This window comes from Nematostella vectensis, chromosome 6 (assembly GCF_932526225.1).
Source record: "Nematostella vectensis chromosome 6, jaNemVect1.1, whole genome shotgun sequence".
Taxonomy (NCBI): Eukaryota; Metazoa; Cnidaria; class Anthozoa; order Actiniaria; family Edwardsiidae; genus Nematostella; species Nematostella vectensis.
In genome coordinates this window covers 1275331-1299123 of record NC_064039.1, presented here as the reverse complement: position 1 = coordinate 1299123, position 23793 = coordinate 1275331, and the positions used below count along the sequence as shown (strand labels likewise).

Sequence of the window (23793 nt, the reverse complement as noted above, 5' to 3'; positions counted from 1 at the left end):
AGGGTCTGTGATGTTTTCAGCGCTTGTTAGAAGGTTATGAGGCGACAAATATAGGCGTGGCATTAGCTTGTTTAGCCTGCTATTCGTGGGGAGGTGATGAAAGAATGTAAGGTTTGTTCTTTATCTGTTGAAACGAATGAGTACGAGAGGGGGGCGTTCCAGATTCCACCGTGTTGATTTCTGCCACCGGCCCCGATCTTGTACTGGAAGTAGTCCTGGGCAAAGAGACGACTTCCGTTTGAGTCGATTAATGAATTCCGGTATAAACATTGAACAATGTTAGGAGATCTAAACATTTTAGTAAATCCTAGACGACACAAACCTGTAATGCATCAAAATCCTTGATTAAGTCCGCGAAACCTAGAATGGAGTAGTCAGCGTCAAGGGAAGGTTTTTCGGGATTCCTTTGTTTTACGTTGGCCGTGGTCCAACCGGAATGCGTTTTACTGGTGACGACTAGTGTCCAGCCCCCGCCCTGAGATGTCAGGTCACAGTAAGTTTTGACTGCACTTCCCTTAGAGGGTTTGATAGAGTAGACGCCGTCTGGAATAAACAACATCAGAGTTAGGGGGGGAGGAATGATGTGATGGAAGGGGGTGGGCAATAAATGAAGCAAACAGCGGGAGATTTTAACTCTCATACAATTTTCCTAAAATATCAATTAAAAGGAAGACCCCAACCCCTTGATCCAGCACTGATCAAATGCTTCATTGTTGCAGGGATTGATGTCAATAGTGTTTACTTTTTGCAAGGATCGGTGATTGCAGTGCTTACTTGCTGCTGGTATGGATTGCAGGCCTCTCATCTGAACTTCCATGCAGGAGCGGGGCATACGGAAGTCACCCTCTCTCATCCAGTACCAGATGTGTAAAGGGTGCAATGTCAAAGAGCTTATCCAGGGAGCGGGCTTATAAGCATTTTTATTTCCTGTTGACCACGTTGAAGTGACGTTAAACTAGAGCAAAACGTTCTTTTAGGAATGGTCCAGAAAGCTGAGATTGAAAAGCCCTTATGCCACTGTTCTAAATATAGATAGTTTGAAGGCCAATCGATATATTTTATTATCGGGGTATCAATTTTATGAATCGCTACTGATTATTAGATCATCTCGAGCCAAAAACATTCGAAGAATATGCCATTGTTGATATCTCACTTCTTTTTGGCTCAAAGAGTGAATGCGACATTCGAGGGTGAAAACGTCTTCCAATACGCACGATCGTTCACAATATTTAGTACCTGTGATACTGCCCCATCCCTTTTCAGGCCACCTGGCCGTAGTCAGATTTGCTCCAGAGATCCATGGCGCGCATTTTTGGATGCCCTTTGTAGAGTAGCTCCAACTGTCAAATCTTTTAACAAGTTCTACGTTTGCCTGTCCATTGTTGGAAGAGGTGAAAGTGAAGCTGCGATCCGCTCTCCAAATTCCACCCCATCAAACTGACAGGAAATTATTAGGGGAAGATGAAATCAGGTAGGATATGATGAAAAAATAATTTATTTCCACGTAACTTTAAGATAAAATGATAAAATTTACAGACAGGATGATTTGCGCCTCAGCTTTGAATAAAAAACCTTGGCAAATCTATTATCTGCAAATTGACATTTCATTTGATTATACCATAACACATTGACCCCTCAACCGGCCTGTACCGGCTTTGGGAAGTACCCACAACCCCAAAAAATCATAAATGCAAAATAAACACAACAAGATGAAGATCTCAGGCATCAGTCTAAGGGATAAATGGTCTTGAAGATATGCATCCAACCAAGGTGTTGGCAACTCCTCTTAAGCCAAATAATAGCACAGGTTCTTTGACAAATTTCAAATCGAACAAGGAAATAAAAGCAGGATCACCCCTCTCAATAAAACGCTCAAAATACCACACAAGGGAGAGAGATCAGCAAACACAGCTCTAGACAAAAATAGATACCTTTATTCTGATCCTCCAGGTTCATTTCCATGGCCTCAAAACACAATGTCCACTCCTTGAAGGCTTGTAAAACCACGAAGATGCCTTTACGGATTGAAAAGCATTTTGGGAGATCCAGGGAAAAATTCACGAGGGGAGGGCCAGTCAATACTCCTCTCCCCAAAGTCAGATGTTTTTTATAAGTCTTTTCACCCCGAAGCCAAACAAATCAATTCCAGGTCATACAGACCCAGAATAGCAGTGTAAACAATTTTGCAATCAATTTGGTTTCAGAAAAGACAGCATTTAGGAGAGCTGTGGCGATTCATTAGAAAATTATTTTCTCATCCAGGCAAAGCCAAACAAAAAAAATCATCATGAATCCACCTTTACTTGCAAATATCCATAAGCAAAGCACTCAATTATGCCCCAAAAGACTTCATGATGTCCTGAGACACTCTCCTAATATGCTCATAGCTGTATTTTCAATGAAAAATATAAGCAGCCATCAACTTTTGCTGGCTTCAGCACAACGACGAGGGATTAAAAGTGGGGACCTCAAAGCACTATTGGAAAGCTTGGAGAGAGGCCATAATGATACAGCCTGGGTAAGTTCAATTGTCTTCACTGCTGCTTAGTGCCGAGAACTCAGTCCTAGAAAGCTGGAAGGCGCCATAAACGATCGAGGCGCTGTCCAAATGACTTTGAATGACTTGGAATGTTGCTGTGTTCATAAGTGCACGTCCCTGGGGGTGCTCTCATACGAGCACGTAAATATTTGAGATATTCTCATTGCGCTTTCTTAGATGTTTTTATGCATCCATTCATTAGAACGATTTCACATAACCGCTTTTAACTTGCTAATGAGAAAACTAACATGTTAATGAGGCACACGCGCGGTCGGTTTACCCTTGGGAGAGTATTGACAAAAAACAAATATTTTATTTGTTCTCTTTTTTTCTCAAACATTACCCGGTGAAAATGTTGAAGCGGTGATACATCAAATTGGATCAACCGTAAAAAAGTGGTTGTAGTCCATTCTAGGCAATTTTATTTTCCCGTCCATAGAAATTTACGCAAACAAAACAATTGAGAGAGTCAGAGATCCTAACTTGTGTGAACTACTTGTCCAACTGCTTCTCAACCTTATTTATGAGATCGTTCACTTTACCAGAGTTTCCATGGCCTTTGAACACAAAGCTGTGTGAGCTTCTTGTGCTTCACTCGCCCGTCTTTTTTTTCTTGGATTTTGGTTCCGATTCATTTTCGCTCTCAGAGGTGAATCCTGCGAATGCTGTGGTTAATTTGTACTCGACTTTTCTTTGTGCAGGCGTCTGCTTGTTCGCATAACGCATTTGTTGCCTCACTATCTCCGACTGTGCGCCGACATATATTGGGCTTTGAGGTAGATGTTAACGGCTGTGGAGCTGCCAATGCTTGTTTAAGATGTTTCGCATATGCCGCTAGTGTGCCTCATTAACATGTTAGTTTACTGTAAAAAGCGGTTACGTGAAATCGTTCTAATAATTCTATTTTATTTGCTTTGAAGCCGTATGCATTATAATAGCCCCAAAAACACGCAACCGTGATTAAAATTGTTCCCGCCAAAAAATCTCGTGACGTCATTGACGTGCGATGTGATTGGTCAATCGTGGGCAGACTAACCGATTCGAAAAGGTTGTGGAAGGTTTGATCGAGCTGACAGACCCTCGATTCACAAAATTACGGAATGATTTCTCCTATTTTCTTACTCGTACTCATACGTGTAGGAAATCCAAGAGAATTCTAGAAAGCCCACAAATACATCTGTACACTGCTCTTGTTGACGTCTTCTTTAAACCTTTTGAATGGTAAGTGAATGAAGATTGAGAAATTGCAGTCGCCTATCTTGAGTTCTGCTTTTTCGTAACCAGTTTCTTCTTCAAAGAAATGAAAAATGAAAAAACAAATCCCCATACTTGCAGCAATAGTAATTATGGCATAAGCTGATCTTGACTACTTGTAATGTTAAATCTTTTAGACATCATGAGACACAAAGAGGATCGTTTTTTCAAAAGAAGTCCTAGCTACTGGTTTGTTGCGCTAGAAGTCTGTTGGAAAGTCTTTCAGAGAAAAAAAGCTATAACGCAACTGACTTGAATGGGTAATCAATGAAACGTTTTTTTTTTCAGGTCATTCAACCTTCTTGAAAATGTTCTATTCGCATCAAATTCTGACAAGAAAAGGCAAGCTCGGAATCATATGGTGAGTCTGGTCACCGGCCATTTTAATATTCTTATTACCATAAAATACCTTTGCTTGTTACCACTTTTGGTAGAACTACACTCATCAAGGATTGTCAAAAAAAAAATAACGAGAATACTGGGTTTATTTGTATGATTAGCTGCTATCTTCATTTAACGATTTTGTTGTGCGTAAACTCTGTTTTCATTCAGGCTTGCAGCGAATTACGACGGCTCCAGACGGTTCCTAAGCTCAAGAGATTTTCGCAAAGTGAACATCGTTAAAGCATGGTGGGTTACAGAACAAATGATAATACCTGTAATTATAAAAATATTAAATCAAGTTAATATTGTGTATTCCTCCATCTTTCTAATTTGTTTTTCTTCATTGCTAGCAACGAGATTATAAACCCCAAGTTGCCATTCGCCCTGCGTTTGTCCTCAACTTTGCTAGTGGGCGTTGTTCGTGTACACAGAGAGCAAGCAAGAATAGTGCTGGGTAAGATGGCACAAAGGTGTGGCCATGGAGAGGTACTCAGGAACGAGTGTGAACAGGGGAGGCAGAAGGAAAGCCCCCCTCACACTTTTCTGAGCAGATGGTTCTTTATATAAGAATGTTTTTAGGCCAACGAGTTTCAAGCTGTACATATGCAACTGACAACAAATTTGTTGAACAGTTTTTAAAAAATCTTGTGCATAGAAACCAGGTTATCCCCCACTTTTTTATAAATACCGCTTAAGAATTTGAAACCACCCTCCCCCCTGAAACCACCAACCACTACTTCCCCTGAAGCCACTACCCACCCCACCCCCCAACATTTGTCCCCCTCCACCACCCCTGAGTGTGAAGGGGGTCACAATAGTACAATGTATAAGATAGCACAGAGGTGTGGCCATGGAGGATACTCAGGAACTATCATGAATCACTACCAACAAGATAATTCAAAACTTCTCAACATTTTTTTATTTTTTTTATTTATATTTTTCATATAGAAGTCCTCTCTTCTGCCACTGCACTCCTTTTTTCTAGGGTGCAGAGGTTTGATTCAACTAAGAAAATAATTTTTGGCATGCGAGGAATGTGTAGATGACAATTTCTAGATATGCACCTATATTCACAGCAATGTCATGACTAACGTCATACTATATTTTACAGTGTATTTTCTACCACAAAAATTCAAATGGGTGCCTGTGATTCTTATCAATTTCTCATGAATTTTTTAGCACATTTTTTAAACAGTTTAGATAAAGAGAGGAGACAGCACTTATTAAAATTATCACTTTACATCAAGTGCAAATTATTTTCCAAAGTTGAGGCCACAGACATGATGAAGGCTGTAAAAGACCTTTTTACAAAACCATCTGCTGATGATCTACAAATGGACCAACCCGTTAGGTGAGTTACTCAAACATGCTTTATGTCTGCCATTAGTGTGGATTGAATCTCTTTTACGTGGCTGTTAGTATTGAATCTACAATAAGCAGGGATATTGACCTAAAAGACTATAGGCCCATTGAATGTCAGTTACTGGAAACAATTTTTATTTAATATTCTAATTGTTTTAAGTATTATACTTTTCTTGCAAAAAAGCCCTATAAGTTTATTTCCAACTAAACTATTTGCCCTTATATTTGAGATTTCTCCCCATATCAATATTAATTTTATAAGAATGAAATATTTCATAAGAATGTTTTGCAATTTAATTCTCTTGTTTTGTTTGTTGCAGTGATAAGGTATTGACACTGCCTCTGTTGCTTGACTATGAGTTTGATCTGCCCGACTTCTGTGAAGACCGTGTTGTGAATGAACATCTGATAGCCTTAGCAAAGGTACATAAAAAAAAACAACAAGAGCAACAAGTTAAACAAAAAGGAACAAACAAACCTGGGCAATGAAACTTATTCCGGGCTTTCATTAACCTTCAGGGTAGGCGGTGAAGATTGATAAGTAGGGGTTGGAAGATATTTTATCTTTTAAGTTAAAAAAAACATAAGTCAAGTTAAAAAAACAGTAGCAGGCGCTTGGTGGAAAATAGCTGGCGCTTCCGCCGTCTGCCTGGGCCTAATGAATCCTCTGTTTATTATGTAATAAAAGATAAGACAGGATGGATGATTGGCAAAATCGATTTATAAGGATTATGATGTTTTGTGTGGTCAACAGCAAATTGGAAATAACATAAGAAATGACATACTGGGTGTAGTTCAACTACAGCTGTGTCCATAAGAAATAACATACTGGGTGTGGTTAAACTACAAATGTGTCCATAAGAAATAACATACTGGGTGTGGTTAAACTACAAATGTGTCCATAAGAAATAACATACTGGGTGTGGTTAAACTACAAATGTGTCCATACGAAATAACATACTGGGTGTGGTTAAACTACAAATGTGTCCATAAAAATAACATACTGGGTGTGGTTAAACTACAGATGTGTCCATAAGAAATGACATACTGGGTGTGGTTAAACTATAAATGTGTCCATAAGAAATGACATTCTGGGTGTGGTTAAACTGCAAATGTGTCCATAAGAAATAACATACTGGGTGTGGTTAAACTACAAATGTGTCCATAAGAAATAACATACTGATTGTGGTTAAACTACAGATGTGTCCATAAGAAATAACATACTGGGTTTGGTTAAACTACAAATGTGTACATAAGAAATAACATGCTGGGTGTGGTTAAATTACAAATGAGTCCATAAGAAATAACATACTGGGTGTCCATAAGAAATGACAAATTGAATGAAAAAAAAAACTTCTTTGCAACTTTAGCGAAGAAAAAATTAAGTTGGTGTTGTTTGTTCACATAAATCCTGGCGTTTTTGTTGTAGAATGTCCTAACTTTGGCGTTTTCACTTTTTTTTAGAATGTTCAATTTTTTGGCGTTTACTTTTATCATAGGATGCTTACTTTTTGGCGTTTTGACTTTTTTTCTTAGAATGTTTAAGTTTTTGGCGTTTTGGCTTTTATCATAGAATGCTTACTTTTTGGCGTTTTGACTTTTTTGATAGAACGTTTTATTTTTTTGGCGTTTTGACTTTTTAACAGATTGTTTGAGTTCTTAGTTTTCTGGCTTTTCGAGTTTGAATTGTGTTTGTTTTCCCCCAGTCTGATAGATACATCCGTACTCTACTCCCTCTGTCTCCGTTCCTCACTCTCCCCTTCCCCATGCCTTTTTTTGTTTTTTGGCTTTTCTATAGAATGTTTGAATTGTGTTTGTTTTCCCCCAGTCTGATAGATACCTGCGCATGCCACTCCCTCTGTCTCCGTTTCTCACTCTCCCCTCCCCCATATCTTCGCCTGAGCATCGGATGTCCACTGGGGGTGGTAGTGAGATTATGAGAAGTCCCTTCCAAGCGGAGGCAAAAGACATCACAATAGCTGAGATAGATTTCACCAAGCTCTCTCCGGATATCATCCAGGTAAATTCTAAGAAAATAGAAAAGGAATGTCAGTCCAGGTAAATTCCAAGAAAATAGAAAAGGAATGTCAAGGAAGTAGTGTGGGCTGACTTTATTCAGACTTAAAGCTCATGCTTAAACAGTTCATGCTGAATAGGTTTTGGTATGTTGGCTTGGGTGTGATGTGAGGCTTTGTAGCCATATTATGTGAGAATGTGCCATATCATATGTTATGATTTGGCGTTTCCAATTTTTTTTTTTTTTTTGGGGGGGGGGGAGATGGGCCGATGTGTGCAAGATTTTTTATAGCAAAGGTTGAAATCTGATAATCTCCGAGTAACCATGAAACACCACGCAGTATCATGCTACCTGGTGTTTAGACATCACAACATTTTTTGCTCCAATAAAGCTTGCGTCCCTAGTGAATCTGAACTTGAAATTTCAGATTCCAGGTGAGCTTGATATCGATGGTGAGTCGCTGCTATCTGGAAATGGCATTGAGATGGTCCCTCCGACCAAACCAAGGGCCCCTCGTGAGCCCTCCAGCAAGCAGCCTCGAGCTAAACGCGGTGAACTGGATCGAGGGCAAACAGGACCAGACCTTCAGAGTCCCGAGGACATTGCCATGGCAGACGCCCCGGAAGACGCAGCAGTAGTTCTATTTGATCAAGCTACCGGTACATTCCAGGCTACACCAGGTGCGTCAGGCCTGGCACACTTAAGTTACTATACATAATTACAACTATGGCTCGGACACACCAACTACCAGATCACTAGATCAACAGAATTATAATTACCGATCAAGCACATCACTCGCCGGATCACTAGATCAACAGAATTATAATTACCGATCAAGCACATCACTCACTTGATCACTAGATCAACAGAATTATAATTACCGATCAAGCACATCACTCGCCGGATCACTAGATCAACAGAATTATAATTACCGATCAAGCACATCACTCACCGGATCACTAGATCAACAGAATTATAATTACCGATCAAGCACATCACTCACCGGATCACTAGATCAACAGAATTATAATTACCGATCAAGCACATCACTCACCGGATCACTAAATCAGCAGAATTATAATTACCGATCAAGCACATCACTCACCGGATCACTAAATCAGCAGAATTTATCTACTTTTTTCAAGTTCGAAAGTTTACAAAACCTTTTATATACATATGCTATATACATAAGGAAATCAGAATTGAATTTAAGACCTGGTAACATTTAACGTGATCTTCATTGTAAACAATAATAAAAACTAAGGGTGTTTTTTATTACAAAGTGCGTCGTTACAGCGTATGAGACGCTACATAAATCTTAGGATTTATTATTTTTGGACGCTATATTTAGGTTTGAGACCCCCACACCCGATGCCTGTGCCAGGGAAAACATGAAATCTAGAATCTGAAATGCTCCTTAGAAATTCGAGTAGAGTAGCCTACAAGAGGTTTAATCTAAAACCTTAAAACACAAAATATCTTGATTGCGTGCATTTCAGAGTAGCTTGCTTTGTTTTTCTGGGTCCAAAAATGTCATATGCACGTGCGTGACTGGACAAAAAAGAACAAGGCTGGAGGCAGAATTATTAGACCGTAGTGTGCTGCATATGATGACGACATTAATATAGCAACGCACCTTTTCCCAAGAGACGCGAGCGTGAAAAAGACCCCAATATTTTTTAGTGTACATCTCAGCGAGCTGTGCGTGGCGTAACCGACTAAGACAGGCCTGGGATCCTGGTTATTGCCTCCCCATTAATGCGCGGGTACCTCAGGTTCCTTTGTGTTGTACAGTTCGCTAGATAGCGGTGCTGGTGCCGAAATCTCCAGCTTAGCCGTAAAGCTTTATGCTGCCATACGGTGTTTCAGCATATGTCTGGAAGTATGGTCTATTTTTTTTCCATTTTACCTGATCTGGACGAGGTTCGATTCTCGGCCATATACTCGAATATTTTTTTTTTCACTGTTCGCTCCCCATTGCTCATCCCTTTTCGGATATTTTAATATGTATTTACTCAATACAGATATAAGGTTTACAACGACATTCAAAATTGATGATAAAAAAAGAAACTTCCGAGAGCTAGTAGTAAAGAATTCTAAAGTAATTAAGTGAAGTACCAAGCACAGGCTCACCCTTTAAACCCGAGTACACACACACAAAAGACAAAAATGCTTGCTCATTCTTATGGGAGCTTCTGGGGGCAAGAGTAAAAAAAACACGCAATATCCCGTTTCTCCTTTTCTAGGCCAGTGGCGTAGCAGACCTCGAAATATTGGAGGGGACAATACAGAAACATTAAGAAATTATTTGGGGGCACGGCCACGCCCCTACTGGTCATTTCCCTATAATTCTTGAAGATATTGTATCCCTCCCCCTGCTAAGGCCCTGTAGTCATAGCATATTGTTTTAGCAGTTCAACACCATTTGTTGGATGCGAGTACTCTAACGTCAAAGTAATATTTCCCGACTAAATAATCGAATTGTTTTATTCATATATAATATTTATTTCTAGATCTTCCTCCTGTTCCTTCGACGCCTGACACAAAAATTTCCGAGGTATGCGGGGCGAGGCGCGCGAATCGCGCAACTTTTGCAGTCTTTGTCTGTGCTTTTTCTTAAAGGGAAACACCTAATCCAGTATTAGGTAAACAAAGTATTCCCAGGAAACATGTAGTCATCTAAATATTAAGGGCAATACCTGAAGGAGCTCTTCCTGCCGCAATACCGTCATCCTAGTAGCTATAGAGTTCAGTACAAAAAATAATTGGAATCAGCTATACAAATCCCTTTGGCGTTTTGAACGAATTTTCGTGAGGGGGAAGATGAAGCTATTTTTCTGGACTAGATATGAGTCTCTTGCATGTTTGTTACGACTTTGCAGGTCCGTCCAGGGTTTGCCACGCCCGAGGTTCGTGAGGATGAATTGCAGCCCGTGTTGCCTTACACCCCGCGGAAGAGAAAGCTTGCCATTGACCATAACATCAGGCTCAGTAGCAAGGAAATGCGAAAAAACTTCAGGCTCGCGGATCGTCTTTCCAAGGACAAGGTAGGTCACGTGTGTGGTTTTCCGTCTTTCCAAGGACAAGGTGGGTCACGTGTGTGGTTTACCGTCTTTTCAAGTACAAGGAAGGTAACGTGTGTGGTTTACCGTCTGTCCAAGGACAAGGTAGGTCACGTGTGTGGTTTACCGTCTGTCCAAGGACAAGGTAGGTCATGTGTGTTGTTTACCGTCTGTCCAAGTACAAGGAAGGTCACGTGTTTGGTTTTCCGTCTTTCCAAGGACAAGGTATATCACGTGTGTGGTTTACCGTCTCTCCAAGGACAAGGTAGATCACGTGTGTGGTTTACCGTCTGTCCAAGGACAAGGTGGGTCACGTGTGTGGTTTACCGTCTTTCCAAGGACAAGGTAGATCACGTGTGTGGTTTACCGTCTGTCCAAGGACAAGGTAGGTCACGTGTGTGGTTTACCGTCTGTCCAAGGACAAGGTAGGTCACGTGTGTTGTTTACCGTCTGTCCAAGGACAAGGTAGGTCACGTGTGTTGTTTACCGTCTGTCCAAGGACAAGGTAGATCACGTGTGTGGTTTACCGTCTGTCTAAGGACAAGGTAGATCACGTGTGTGGTTTACCGTCTGTCCAAGGACAAGGTAGGTCACGTGTGTGGTTCACCGTCTCTCCAAGGACAAGGTAGGTCACGTGTGTGGTTTACCGTCTGTCCAAGGACAAGGTAGATCACGTGTGTGGTTTACCGTCTGTCCAAGGACAAGGTAGATCACGTGTGTTGTTTACCGTCTGTCCAAGGACAAGGTAGGTCACGTGTGTGGTTTACCGTCTCTCCAAGGACAAGGCAGATCACGTGTGTGGTTTACCGTCTGTCCAAGTACAAGGAAGGTCACGTGTGTGGTTTACCGTCTGTCCAAGGACAAGGTAGGTCACGTGTGTGGTTTACCGTCTGTCCAAGGACAAGGTAGGTCACGTGTGTGGTTTTCCGTCTTTCCAAGGACAATGTTGGTCACGTGTGTGGTTTACCGTCTGTCCAAGGACAAGGTAGGTCACGTGTGTGGTTTACAGTCTGTCCAAGTACAAGGAAGGTCACGTGTGTGGTTTTCCGTCTTTCCAAGGACAAGGTAGGTCACGTGTGTGGTTTGTGTCTAGGATTGTGGCCAGTTTAAGGGTAAGGGGGTATAATTTAAATGAATGTTGTATGATGGCTGATCCACCTTATGTGACGAATCTTGTACTGCCTCAAAACATCAATTCAAATTAGATGTACATTGCATTAGCGAACTCACCCCCTTATATCTACGATTCCATTCATTTTTCAAGAATAACATGATATCCAATATTCGAAATAGTCAAAACTACAATGTCACTCAAGTTTCTTTTCTTCAGAGAATCACATTATTTTTAGAGTGAACATATGTCGCTCCTAGTGTGGACGCAGCATTACTATTCTCTTTTTTCAGCTGGTGACCTCTTCACGCATGCGTGACGCAAAGGAACTCTTCGGTGCACCTTGTTCGAACGGTAGCCATTTGTCATAAGTTGATAATGTTATGGCCGATTTAGACGCTTCGATTTTTGCCTACAACAATCGCACGACTTTTCGCTCACGTCTCAAGAAAATCGCGTTCGACTTTTGCGCTTTTTGCTAGTCGAGAATTGGGACCAACGACAAAAAAAACATGGCGGACCGTCGCACTGTTGCAGCAGGTGCAACATGCTGCTGCATTTTTACGGCGTAAACAAATGGAAAAAGACGAAGAAAGGTCCGAGAGAAGGAATGGCTGACAGAATGGGTCATATTGTTTAATCTTGGAGGAGCTACGTTTGGCCAAAGATCCACGCGATTGTCGGCGATATCTTAGTATTGAATCCCGCCATATTTGTCATCGCCCCCCGTCTCTCCCCCTAAAAGGAAGATTCGCCTCGATGCTTCCATCATCTTACCAAATATGGGCACAAAGTCGTAGAGTTTTGAAACATGTTTCAAAAATCCTACAGCTTGTTCGTGTCGTAAGCTCTTGTCGTAGCGGAGTTGTAGAGCTGATGTAGACTTTGCGGCTTGAGTTGTATGCTGACGCGAGCGTGTCGCATGCAATGGTTGTAGGCAAAAATCGCAGCGTCTAAATCGGCCTTTAGACGGTTTTCTCGATGTTGCGCGCGCATCCAAAATGCCACAGACTGGCGGGCCACAGCTAATAGAAAATAGCGTACAAAGTGGAGTTTACAGACGAAGCTATAAAATGCTACCAGAGTTCTACTTTCGCGGAGTTTTGGAGTCAAATTCCCATTTGACTGCATTATGGATCAGTTGTGTTCTCGATGTTGCGCGCGCAACATCGTGAAAACTGTCTATATGACTCATTGCTCTGGCTTTGTGATTGTGAAATGCTTTTGAGTGTGTGCACATCTTGGGTGGTGGCAAAATGCTGAATCATGCATGTAACCTATCTTCTCCTCTGCACGCGACAATCATAAAAGAAAAGACGAGAAAGAAAAGAGCGGGCTAGCTGTGGGGGGAGGAGGAGTTTAAAGGGGAAAGAAGAAATGGGACGCTTTCTCTTCCATTTTATCGACGAAGGATACATCAGTCTGTTATGTTTCTCTCAGTTTTTAGAGTAGCCTGTTACAATAAGATTTCTGACTTGCAAGAGCCTCGCTTTCGTGATCAAATTCCATAGCCCCACATACTCCGGGAAACAGTGGATTGTTTTACCTATTATTATTTTATTGTAAAACACCACGATTCAAATGTTGTTGAGCCTAATCTATCACTGTAGCCCTACAAGCATCGCCCATCCGTGATCTCTGGAAAGAGAACGCGATAGTTACGCCGATGGAGTTTTCAGAGCTTCCTTGGTCTGTCGAGGTACCCGTTACCTTGGAGACGAGCCCCAACGCAGGGAAAGCACTGGAGGTGATTAAGACTCGGTCTGATTCAATGAGACAACTTATCGGCGTATTTACTTGTTAAGGAAGCCTGCGCGAGCCTGGGTCAGAGCGTCGCTTTGTATTGCTAATGCCCCCTCACCAAAACCAACAATTATCCACAAACGTTTGTCAGTAACGACTAACTATTCACTCTGTATTGTACAGTGGTGTAGCAAGAATTTACCGAGGGGATAAGGGCTAAGATTTCGAATGAGAAATAGCCCCCCTGTGCAGCTATCCTTCACGGTTAACAGACTTAAATCCCTTTGGATTAGGAGGGTGGGCGCGCCCCTTTTTTAACAACTGATAAGAAACATTTGTATAACGAGCTACTGCAATAATTATCTCACAGAATTTGTAATTCATCCAAAGGCCCCGGGTGAACCAGCGGATGCAGGGGAAGTAGAAGAGGAGGGAATCTCCGGCATTGAATTGCTGAGGGCACAACCTGGCGAGGAGGCATCTTCATTATTTGAACAGTCTTCGAGGCTTGATGTCACGCCGGACGTGCAGCCTTCAGGTATTCCTTGTTTCGTGAGATAGCCTAGCCTTCGCACAATTTTGAAATTTGTTTATTCATAGCTTCCAGGCGTCAGTCTCGAGACAAATCTCTCAGCGCTGAGAAAATTGATGACATACCATCGGCAATTCATAGGAGAAGGTATAGATAAGGCGTTCGCTTGTGCGTTCTACCTGTTTGGTTAGCTATCTTATAAGTATACCCTTGCTTGCAGGGCTTCTTCGCTCGTTCATATAGGTCCACTCTCGCCGATTGCAGACGAGGATTTTGAGCCCCTCCATGAGATCGGTAAGCACTTTTCGGTGTTGAGATGCTTTGCATTTTTCTTTACCTCTTTTCTTTCACATGTTGCCTGGAATAGGAACGGGGGTGCGTATTTTACTCTTCTCCCATGGACTTGGAACGAAAAACTGGGAACTTGATATAATAAAAACAACAAAAAAATATCTCACGAAGTAATTAATTTTCCGTTTTAACAAAGCTTTAGTGTGAAAGGTCTTTCCTATATTTTGGGTGTATTTTATTTCTAAAAAGCCTTTTTCAATTTCAGATCTGGTAACTTAATAATTAAATTACCCGATCCTCGATTGTAAACAATAATAGCAACTAAACATAACGAAGCTGTCTGTAAAACTATTATTTGGCAAGTACTATGATGGAAATCCTTGGGTGGGTCAGATCTTATTAACAAAGTGCGTCGTAACAGCGTGCGAGACTATACACTTCAAATCGCATGAATTATGATTTTTGGGTGCTATAGTCGGTTTGAGACCCCCATACCCGATGCCTGTGCCAAGGAAAACATGAACTCTGAATCTAAAATACTCCTAAAAAAATTCGAGGAGTAGCTTACGAGAGATTTAGTCACAGTTTTTTCTAAAACTTAAGAACAAAATGCATCTTTGATTGCGTGCTTTTATTTATCTGGACACAAAAATGTGATTATGCACGTGTCTCATTGGACGAAGAAGTACAAAGGCTAAAATGCAGCAATGTAGACCAAGGTGTGCTGCACATGATGAAGACAATACTACATTATCATAGCAACACACCCATTCCCAAGAGACGGAAGCGTGAAAAAGACCCTGATATTTTTCCGTCTATATTTCAGCGAGCTGTGCGTGGCGTAACCGACTAAGACAGGCCTGGGATCCTGGTTATTGCCTCCCCATTAATGCGCGGGTACCTTAGGTTCCTTTGTGTTGTACAGTTCGCTAGATAGCGGTGCTGGGGCCGAAATCTCCAGTTCAGCCGTAAAGCTTTATGCTGCCATACGGTGTTTTAGCGTATTTCTGGAAGTATGGTCTATTTTTTCTTATTTTACCTGATCTGGACAATGTTCGATTCTTGGCCATGTCCCTCGATTTTTTTTCAGTATCATTGCTCCTGGGAGCAAGGGTAAAAACGCAAACAAAACGCAACCCTGTTCCTATTCTAGGCATGGTGCATTTTCGTTTTTGAAACACTTATCAAAAACTTCTTTCTAGAATTACTTAGAAAGTGAGGAGACCCGAAAGGAAGTTCATGAAGTTGATACTTTAGGGGATATAGTTTTTTTCGTTGCCAAGGTCTTAAAAGACCTTGGCAACGAAATTTAAAGATATTTCCTAATAAGCCGGTAGATGATAAAATGACATCAAATTATATTTGTCAGAGGAGCAAGCAACTTTCCTGAGCGACGAGGAGCAAGGTGCAGACTTTGGCATGCCCGAAAAAGCAGCTTTAGAAACACTAAGGTATACTGCAATTACTGAACTCTTCGACAATTATTCTCATAAATATATTGCGCACCCCCTTAGGTCACTGCAATGGCCCGATATCTACTGTTCATATAACTTCGTTGTCGCCTAACAATGGGAGGTAACTTTTAATATTTATATATGTATTTATTTTCTTATCAGTGTTATAAGGCGAGTAATGGGCGAAGATCCTTCAATCTCATTGGATGAACTCCTGCCTTTCACAACAAGTAGAAAAGTGGTTGCTAGGGTCTTCTACCACATGATGGGTAAGGGTGTGGTGGTTGATAGGGTCTTCTACCACATGATGGGTAAGGGCGTGGTGGTTGCTAGGGTCTTAAACTACATGGTGGGTAAGGGTGTAATAGTTGCTAGGGTCTTCCTACTAATTTTAACTCTGTTGCAATGGAATCTTATTTGTTTATATTTTCACGAAAGGTTTACCAACCCTAAATAAACTACATGGTGGGTAAGGGTGTAATGGTTGCTAGCGTCTTCCAACTACTTTTCACTCTGTTGCAATGGAATCTTATTTGTTTACATTTTCACGAAAGGTTTACCAACCCTAAATTGCTGACTTACTAATAGATTTCTCTCTACTAATTTCTTTTCTGTAGCGCTGACATTTTCTGGTATCCTTGAGTTGACGCAAAGTGCACCGTTCGCTGACATTACCATCTCTCAAGGCGTTGCCTTTTAAAGGTTGATACATTACATCCTCCTTGATATGTTTTTCATCTAAAATGTCAAACTATTTTAAGATTCTAGTGTCTTCCCAAATATTTATTAACTTTTATTTCAAGCTATTTATTGGAATATCTTTCTCAAACTTTCCAGATCATGGTTCTGATAAATTATTGCATGTCTTTATCTCTTTTCAAAAAATAAAGAAAGAAAAAAACCCTGTTTGGCGTGGTAAATAACACCCACTTTTTTAAGAACATCATGCTATTGCAATGGCGCACACATGTTGTATTTCTCCGCGTGCTAAGATAATAATTTGGTAGCGCTAACTGAAATTTTGTGTGTGCGCCATCGTACTTTTCGCTGTTGACCAAAGAAAATTAAAAGACTAAATATACAATTGATCAGGTTGGCCTGTCGATTAAACTGTGGCCAACGGAAAACAAAGGGACGGTTGGTTGTTTTTTTAGGCAAACACGAATGAGTTAGCTCACAGAGCCCTTTACCTAGTAACCACTAGCATTTGAATAAGAGATAATTTCTTCGCCCTAGATCTTGGGAAGTAAGGGTTGGGTGCCTGGGGTCGTCGTAACATCTGTGTAATTTCACCCAAAGTGTAAAATCTAACCAGAGAAATCTAAGGTTCGAAGTCCGTTTGCGAGAGCGACGACCAGCGTTGTTCTGTTGAAACGTAATGAATAGACTGGACTGCTGGAGGTTCGACCGGCGTAGAACGACTGAAAAAAAAAAGAAAAATAAGGTTTTGGATCAAAGACACCGATCTCAGCACAGCCAACATTGCAACATTTAGGAGACGCTTAACATCATATAATCCCGATCATACAAAACTAAACATAGCCCATACAAAACTAAACATTAAAGTCACGTAAAAAAACGCTGTCGTTACTTGTCGCCGCCCGCGCACAGAATTTGTGCCGTGTGCTCCTTTTTTATTGTAACAGATAGCAAAAGATAGACATCCGATCGCGCCATAGGTGCATCGGAAGTTGTGCCCGGGAACACTTTCACTGCTGTAAAAAGTGTCACAAAACTAAACAGGGAGAATCAAACATCATAATGCAATGGGATTAAAACATTGAAATGTTTGTTGTGAAAGAAGACTCACCCTCACACTTCGGCGGACTCGCTTATCCCACACGCGCACCTGGGAGCCAACAAACAAATGTATTTTAGCTGTGCTGTTACAAGAAGTCCAGTGTTGCAAAAGTGCCGTTTATAAAATATGCCTCCTATTCCACTAACAGTTTAAACCTGTTCATAAAAGCCAGTTTATTTTTACAATATAATCATCAAATAACTGTATCACTCACCACTCCATATCTGCTGGTTCCACTCACAACCATCCATTTGTTGTCAGAGTCAAGACAGTACACGGTGGAGTCATGCGGGTCATCCCAACTGACCACACAGGCATTGCTGACAATAGAACACATGATCACAAAGGCATTGCTAATGATAGAACATATGATAAACAGGCCTTACTGATAATAGAACATACTGTAATCACACAGGCCTTGCTGATGACAGAACATACTGTGATCGCACCGGCATTGCTGATGATAAAACATACAGTAATTACAAAGGCCTTGGTGATGATAGAACATATGATCACCAGGCCTTGCTGATGGTAGAACATATAATCACCAGGCCTTGGTGATGATAGAACATATGATCACCAGGCCTTGCTGATGGTAGAACATATAATCACCAGGCCTTGGTGGTGATAGAACATATGATCACCAGGCCTTGCTGATGATAGAACATACAATCATCAGGCCTTGGTGATGATAGAGCACATGATCACCAGGCTCTTGATGATAGAGCATATGATCACCAGGCTCTTGATGATAGAGCATATGATCACCAGGCTCTTGATGATAGAGCATATGATCACCAGGCTCTTGATGATAGAACATATAATCACCAGGCCTTGGTGATGATAGAACATATAATCACCAGGCCTTGGTGATGATAGAACATAAATCACCAGGCCTTGGTGATGATAGAACATAGAATCACCAGGACTTGGTGACGACAGAACATATAATCACCAGGCCTTGCTGATGATAGAACATATGATCACCAGGCCTTGCTGATGGTAGAACATATAAACACCAGGCCTTGGTGATGATAGAACATATAATCACCAGGACTTGGTGACGACAGAACATATAATCACCAGGTCTTGATGATAGTAGAACATATAATCACCAGGCCTTGGTGATAGAACATATGATCACCAGGCCTTGGTGATGATAGAACATATAATCACCAGGCCTTGGTGATGATAGAGCACATGATTACCAGGCTCTTAATGATAGAGCATATGATCACCAGGCTCTTGATGATAGAGCATATGATCACCAGGCCTTGCTGATGATAGAACATATAATCACCAGGCCTTGCTGATGGTAGAACATATAATCACCAGGCCTTGGTGACTATAGAACATATAATTACCAGGTCTTGATGATAGTAGAACATATAATCACCAGGCCTTGGTGATTATAGAACATATGATCACCAGGCCTTGCTGATGGTACAACACATAATCACCAGGCCTTGGTGATGATAGAGTATATAATCACCAGGCCTTGCTGATGATAGAACATATGATCACCAGGCCTTGCTGATGGTAGAACATATTATCACCAGGCCTTGGTGGTGATAGAACATATGATCACCAGGCCTTGGTGATGATAGAACATACAATCACCAGGCCTTGGTGATGATAGAACATACGATCACCAGGCCTTGCTGATGGTAGAACATATAATCACCAGGCCTTGGTGGTGATAGAACATATGATCACAAGGCCTTGCTGATGATAGAACATACAATCACCAGGCCTTGGTGATGATAGAGCACATGATCACCAGGCTCTTGATGGTAGAGCATATGATCACCAGGCTCTTGATGATAGAGCATATGATCACCAGGCCTTGCTGATGATAGAACATATAATCACCAGGCCTTGGTGATGATAGAACATATAATCACCAGGCCTTGGTGATGATAGAACATATGATCACCAGGCCTTGCTGATGGTAGAACATATAATCACCAGGCCTTGGTGATGGTAGAACATATAATCACCAGGCCTTGGTGATGATAGAACATATAATCACCAGGCCTTGGTGATGATAGAGTATATAATCACCAGGCCTTGCTGATGATAGAACATACAATCACCAGGCCTTGGTGATGATAGAACATATGATCACCAGGCCTTGCTGATGGTAGAACATATAATCACCAGGCCTTGGTGGTGATAGAACATATGATCACAAGGCCTTGCTGATGATAGAACATACAATCACCAGGCCTTGGTGATGATAGAACATATAATCACCAGGCTCTTGATGATAGAGCATATGATCACCAGGCCTTGCTGATGATAGAACATATAATCACCAGACCTTGGTGATGATAGAACATATAATCACCAGGCCTTGGTGATGATAGAACATATGATCACCAGGCCTTGCTGATGGTAGAACATATAATCACCAGGCCTTGGTGGTGATAGAACATATGATCACCAGGCCTTGGTGATGATAGAACATACAATCACCAGGCCTTGGTGATGATAGAACATATGATCACCAGGCCTTGCTGATGGTAGAACATATAATCACCAGGCCTTGGTGATGATAGAACATATAATCACCAGGCCTTGGTGATGATAGAACATATAATCACCAGGCCTTGGTGATGATAGAACATATGATCACCAGGCCTTGCTGATGGTAGAACATATAATCACCAGGCCTTGCTGATGGTAGAACATATAATCACCAGGCCTTGGTGATGATAGAACATATAATCACCAGGTCTTGATGATAGTAGAACATATAATCACCAGGCCTTGGTGATGATAGAACATATGATCACCAGGCCTTGGTGATGATAGAACATATAATCACCAGGCCTTGGTGATGATAGAACATATGATCACCAGGCCTTGGTGATGATAGAACATATAATCACCAGGCCTTGGTGATGATAGAACATATGATCACCAGGCCTTGCTGATGGTAGAACATATAATCACCAGGCCTTGCTGATGGTAGAACATATAATCACCAGGATAGAACATATAATCACCAGGCCTTGGTGATGATAGAACATATAATCACCAGGCCTTGGTGACGATAGAACATATAATCACCAGGTCTTGATGATAGTAGAACATATAATCACCAGGCCTTGGTGATGATAGAACATATGATCACCAGGCCTTGCTGATGGTAAAACATATAATCACCAGGCCTTGGTGATGATAGAACATATAATCACCAGGCCTTGCTGATGATAGAACACATGGCCACACAGGCCTTGCTGATGATAGAATACATGATTGTATATTCATTGCTGATGATAGAACACATGATTGTACATGCAGGCCCGTACCTAAGTGGACCTTCGGCCGTTGTGTGTGTGGGGTTGCGTTTGCACCCCCTACACCCCCCTGGGTACGGGCCTGACATGCATTGCTGATGATAGAACACATGATGCATTGCTGATGATACAAACATGGGTGCTGATGATAGAACATATGATAACTAGGCATTGCTGATAATACAAACACAGGTACTGCTGGTGACATTCATTATAGAACACATGATCACTAAGAAAAATTTTGGCAAAAGAAAACATCACATACTGCTGACAAAAGAATGTGAGGTATCACAGGAGTATTTTGCATTCATTTGGACCTTTTAGATACCAATGGATGGGATTACTAACCTGGGATTGATTCTAGTATCCCAGTATCTAACTGTGGTGTCATAGCCACATGAGAGGAAAGTGGATGGAGACTCCCACTTTACTGACAGAATACCTCTGCCTTTTCCTCTATCTTCCATCCTGAAGCCTGATACAAGACTACCACTAGAAAAAGAGTCATGCAGTAAATAACATTAGCTTTGAAATAAAAGTACATTTTTAGTAAAAGGGGAAAAAATATTTTCAACCAGGCAAATCAGTACGAAGCAGCCTGCTAATACGCGAAGGAAACAATGATAGGGATTAGGCAAAGAAGTAAGCTCTTTACAGTACATGTTGCATGTGAAAAACAAACAAGAAATTAAGTAAGTAAAGGTGAAGAAGGAAAGAAAATATAAAATGTTCCGTCCTTAGCGGGGTGAGAAGCTAAACAATTCAATACCTCAAGCATATTCACCGGGCCATATGTTTCCATATGAATTTGATTTTCCTTACCTTTCGAGGCTCCAAAGCTGTAAAGGAGCATGAACTGTTGAATGTCCAGCTGTACCACACAAAGCAATTCTGAGATAAACAGATGTCATGCCATGAATAATTTAAGGGGCTGGATAAGAGAAAAAGGTAAGACAAGATCCTTGAGCGAAGATCTGGAGACCTCACAGACTGCCCAAAGAGAATAGCCAGACATCTCTGAATACCGCCTCACAGTAACCCTAACATTCCTGCTATAAAGTGTCAAAATTGAGATACACTTAGTGCTACTCTCAAGGAAGAATGGTTATTCTATAAAATTGAGATACACTTAATGCTACTCTCAAGGAAGAATGGTTATTCTATAAAATTGAGATACACTTAGTGCTACTCTCAAGGAAGAAAGGTTATTCTATAAAATTGAGATACACTTAGTGCTACTCTCAAGGAAGAAAGGTTATTCTATACAATTGGGATACACTTAGTGCTACTCTCAAGGAAGTATGGTTATTCTATAAGCAGCTTGTGGCGATGTCTAATGTTGTACCTTGAAGACTGATTGAAGCCCACGCACCACACATGATCATGGACAGCCAGTTCCCTAACACAGGACATGGATCGCTTTGACCATACCTGCACAAATAACAATACAAACAAGTATTATATTTTCTGCATTTTTATTCTGCACAACAATGTAACAGCTGGATTTTCTATATTTATGTAATTACCACGAAGAGGAAATGAATAATACAGTTTGTAATATTGCACACCTTAACAACTCCGTCTCTTCCTCCAGAGATCACTGTGTCCCTATATCCGTCAACACTGTAAACCCCATTGTCATGGCCGACTAGCACCCCATCACACCTCCATGTCTTGGTGTTCCATAACCTTATTGTCTTATCCATGCTACAGCTTAGAAGGTATGCATCACAAACCACAAACTTGGCTACATCAGCTGTGTGACCACAGAGGGTTCTTTGCCGATATGCTTGGTTCTTTTTCTTGCTTTTGTTATAGATGACAATGTCAGCGCCAAGGGATATCAGTATTTGATGCGGTCGGCCAAGCTGAACACATGGCATATAGCTAAGACAAACAACAGGTTAACTCTACAGGAAGAGGGTAGGGGTACTCAGTTATAACTATAAAATGCCCCCCTCCCTGACATTAAATACACACTGGTGCTGGTTCATTCAAGTAATCATTAAAGAATAGGATTACTCACTTGCATTTGAATCTAAGTAAACATCGATCCTTGCAGTAGCCCCGCATCCAGTTAACAGAGACTCTGCACATCGCCTTCCAACTGTTATCAGCCCTAGAGTGCCAAATAAAAAAACCTATAATAGATTATTTTGTTTAGCATTCTGAAATTTTTAAAACTGTGAAAACAACCATTGCAAATGGTGCTAAAGTTATTGTCAGTGGCAAGTGTGTACAAAACGAAGAATGAAGTTCAATGACCTGGAACAAGCATTCAGTGGCGGATACAGGGGGGGGGGGGGGGAGAGGGGGAGGGCTTGCGCTCCTCCCCTCTGACAAATTTAAGGGCGCTAAACTGAGCTAAAAAAAAACTTCTCCTTGAAAAGCTGTATCGTTCATTTGAAAATTCCAATAGTAAAAAAAGACAGTAGGTGAAGTTAATTAGAAACTTTCTCGTAAAACGCTGGGATAGAGCCAACTAGCTGCCTAAACACTACGAAGTCCTTATATAAGGAAGCGACTAATAACCGCTAAAAACTAGTGTACCTCTTATCAGAAGGACGGATATTAGCGCATCGTCGTGCGATCCTAATCCAGACGGAGTCATGGCTCGACATCTGGTTTAGAGTACGATTTACCCGGGCTAGACGGAGCAGCGTCCATAGATCACAATATGACAAAATGACGAACAGAACATCTTCGGGAAGACAGTCTAGGGAAAGTTTCCCGCCATTCCCATCCAAAGCCATCGCAATTCTCCGTCTTTAAATTGGACTGTCGCACTTCTAGTTTCTTGTGGGGGTGATCGTTGTATTTCATAATAATGAAGAAAGGGGGAAATAAGTTTTTAACTGAGCAAAATATCGGATTCTTTTTGTTGATGTTCAGCAATCGAGATATAAAAAGTCACGTGATTAGTTATGTTTTGAGGCAT

The 23793-nt window shown here is 41.2% G+C and overlaps 2 protein-coding genes and 1 long non-coding RNA gene across 5 annotated transcripts; 1 reads left to right on the top strand and 2 right to left on the bottom strand.

Annotated features, from left to right (window-relative positions):
- The first annotated feature begins 3579 nt into the window (after positions 1-3579).
- LOC116611335 (double-strand-break repair protein rad21 homolog) lies at positions 3580-16508 on the top strand. Its single transcript, XM_032371700.2, has 18 exons — positions 3580-3760; positions 4082-4154; positions 4346-4423; positions 4528-4631; positions 5444-5528; positions 5860-5962; positions 7368-7559; positions 7984-8236; positions 10070-10113; positions 10439-10603; positions 12023-12083; positions 13340-13476; positions 13863-14010; positions 14073-14151; positions 14225-14298; positions 15665-15746; positions 15912-16018; positions 16367-16508. The coding sequence occupies exons 2-18, from the start codon at positions 4102-4104 to the stop codon at positions 16447-16449; spliced, it is 1848 nt and encodes a 615-aa protein (XP_032227591.1). The 5' UTR covers positions 3580-3760; positions 4082-4101; the 3' UTR covers positions 16450-16508.
- On the bottom strand, positions 5120-8029 carry LOC125567883. Its single transcript, XR_007311872.1, has 3 exons — positions 7908-8029; positions 7380-7566; positions 5120-5952 (listed from the first exon to the last, which is right to left on the bottom strand). It is a non-coding gene; the product is annotated as an uncharacterized LOC125567883 (long non-coding RNA).
- Positions 16509-16511: 3 nt separating the features above from the next.
- Positions 16512-23766, bottom strand: LOC5503358 (F-box/WD repeat-containing protein 4). 3 transcript variants are annotated; one of them, XR_004293470.2, is made up of 10 exons: positions 23406-23766; positions 22882-22974; positions 22424-22742; positions 22201-22286; positions 21678-21746; positions 21204-21347; positions 17953-18007; positions 17765-17870; positions 17560-17598; positions 17067-17170 (listed from the first exon to the last, which is right to left on the bottom strand). XR_004293470.2 is itself a non-coding variant. In XM_032371707.2 (9 exons), exons 1-9 carry the CDS (start codon positions 23606-23608, stop codon positions 17057-17059), a joined length of 1173 nt encoding a protein of 390 aa, XP_032227598.1. In that variant the 5' UTR covers positions 23609-23762; the 3' UTR covers positions 16512-17056. The 3 variants fall into 3 exon arrangements, 2 of the variants coding, with proteins under 2 accessions (XP_032227598.1, XP_032227599.1); XM_032371707.2 differs by lacking the exon at positions 17953-18007 and having other exon boundaries at positions 16512-17170; positions 23406-23762; XM_032371708.2 differs by lacking the exon at positions 17953-18007 and having other exon boundaries at positions 16512-17170; positions 22882-22996; positions 23406-23612.
- Between the last annotated feature and the right edge of the window lie 27 nt (positions 23767-23793).